The sequence below is a fragment of the Notothenia coriiceps genome, unplaced genomic scaffold (assembly GCF_000735185.1).
Source record: "Notothenia coriiceps isolate Sejong01 unplaced genomic scaffold, NC01 NC01_scaffold00030483, whole genome shotgun sequence".
Lineage (NCBI taxonomy): Eukaryota > Metazoa > Chordata > Actinopteri > Perciformes > Nototheniidae > Notothenia > Notothenia coriiceps.
Window position 1 is genome coordinate 48,556 of NW_011363184.1, and position 2,158 is coordinate 50,713.

General features: G+C 40.5%; 1 protein-coding gene across 1 annotated transcript in view; it reads left to right on the top strand.

The window, feature by feature from the left end:
• Window positions 1-1,908, top strand: part of vsig8b (V-set and immunoglobulin domain containing 8b) — a 5,291-nt gene extending 3,383 nt beyond the window's left edge. The window contains exons 5-8 of the mRNA XM_010787488.1: window positions 292-444; window positions 540-662; window positions 1,020-1,158; window positions 1,260-1,908. Coding sequence (XP_010785790.1) covers window positions 292-444; window positions 540-662; window positions 1,020-1,158; window positions 1,260-1,524 — 680 coding nt within the window. The 3' untranslated portion in view covers window positions 1,525-1,908. The remainder of the gene's footprint in view (window positions 1-291; window positions 445-539; window positions 663-1,019; window positions 1,159-1,259) is intronic.
• Window positions 1,909-2,158: the final 250 nt, after the last annotated feature.

Consider the following 2,158-nt stretch of genomic DNA (forward strand, 5'->3'; position numbering starts at 1 on the left):
CTGTTGTTGGCCTGTAGAAAAATGTAATCATAAGAAATGACTCCGGAAAAGCTGCAGATAGAGCCATAAGAAATTAATGCAACTAATTATTTAATGTTGTTTTTATAGGCAATAATTTAAGCTTTGTTAGTTCCAGGTTTAATATGTGCAATACGTTCATTTCAATAAGTTTTGCAATAAACATTGAACCAGTCCGGCCCTCGACTAGTACCGATTTTTACATTTTGGCCCACTGTGTATTTGAGTTAGACACCCCTGCACTAAATCATGCTGTTTATGTTTATTCACTAGTTCCCCCAACATCCCCAAAGTGTTGGGTTGAAGGCCCGGAGGAGAAAGGTGGTCCCGTCTCCCTCAACTGCAAATCTCGTCAGGGATCCATTCCTCTCTCTTACACGTGGAGGAGAGAGAGTGGAGGTGCGATTCCAGCTGACGCCATCCAAAGTGAGCTTGACAGACAAAAAGGCTTTTCTATTATACTTTCATGATGTTTATCTTATATAATATGTCTGTACTAAATGCTGTCGCCTGTCATTTAGACCTAGAGACTGGAGAGCTTTTGATAAAGAACCATACGGACAGCAACATTGGAATTTACGCGTGTGAGGTGAAAAATGCCGTGGGCAAAGGACAGTGTAAATATGCACTGCATGCATACAACCGTAAGTCATCATCTATTTTTACTCTCAAGTACTTGGCACTCTTTAATTCAAGATTTTATGTTTTATACAGTACATGCTTTAGAGTATTTGCTGCAGTCTTTTGGCAAGTCTATTGAGGAACCACAAAAAGGAGAGCTGCACTTGTTTGATCTTAAACATGTGTCTAGGCCTGCAAACATGTGATTCAATAAGCCATTCAGGTTTGCAGTTTTTCTTGCAAGCTTATCCAGACAGACTGGGCTTTTGGGGAGGGGGCCTTAAAGAGACAGTTGTTTGCATTGTGTTTCAGACTGAGGGTGTATACAGGTATATTCAGACTGACAGAGGAAAAATCTTACACCATTTCTATTCTTCCAGCTACCAATAAGGTGGGTATCATAGTCGGGGCGGTGATAGGTGCCCTCCTGCTGCTGCTCCTCCTTCTGCTCCTCATCTGGCTCCTGGTCTGCTGCTGCAATAAGCGTCGCTATGAGAAAGAGGTTGAAAATGAAATAAGGTATTACACCAGAGCCGGAAACAATTTCAATCATGCATGAAATAGTCTCAAAATTATTTAAAAAATCATCTCACGGAGACCTGTGTGACTTGCTTCCTCAGGGAGGACGCCCCGGCCCCAGAGAGCAGACCCACCAGCAGACCCACCAGCAGAAACTCCAGCAGACACTCCAGTTTACGCTCAGTGATGGCGTACCGCACCCACCCAGGGGTGCAGTACAGCGATGTGAGGAAACAGCTGCCCAGTGTCAGTGAATCGGCCCACGGTGGCGTCTACGCAGGGGAGAGTAACGGCAGATCACAGCCAAATACTGAGGGTGGGCGAGCCTCCCTCAATTATGACAATCGATTCGGATACGCTGTGTAACTCCCATCCACATGCATGATAGACTTTTTTATTTTAATATGAAACAACGCCTGCTGAAGCGAGGACTTTTTATTTTTATGAAGACTTTCTATTTTAAGTATAACAATGTTTGTAAAGAAGTCTATATGACAAACTGTGCAATACATATTGAGAATAATGGGAGTATTGGTATACTGTATGACTACGGGGGACTTTCTTACCTCAGCACTTGGACAAATATAAATGTACAGCTTCATGATTCGCTGTAGCAAATCACTGCTACTGAATAGGTTCTCATTGTTACACAGCTTTTCTAAAACTGTATGTAAAATGTATATATTAAAATACTTGTATTTTTATGGGTGCCTTTTTCTATGATGCACATGGAACCCAATCAATTAATCTCTTTTTTTGTATAAATGTGTACAATTAAACATTTTTTTAAACTAAGATGTCAATTAAGAGAGTACCAACCTCTTCCCATTTACACACATTTAAAAATATCTCCCTTTCCCAGGATAAGGAATGTAACAATCGCTCTGAAAAAATTCAAACTGAGTTTGAATTAGTCATAACATTTAGTTTTGAACATGCAAATATATAAAAATAATATATAATCCAAAGGGTCATTCGTGCAAATAGAACTTAATAAGAG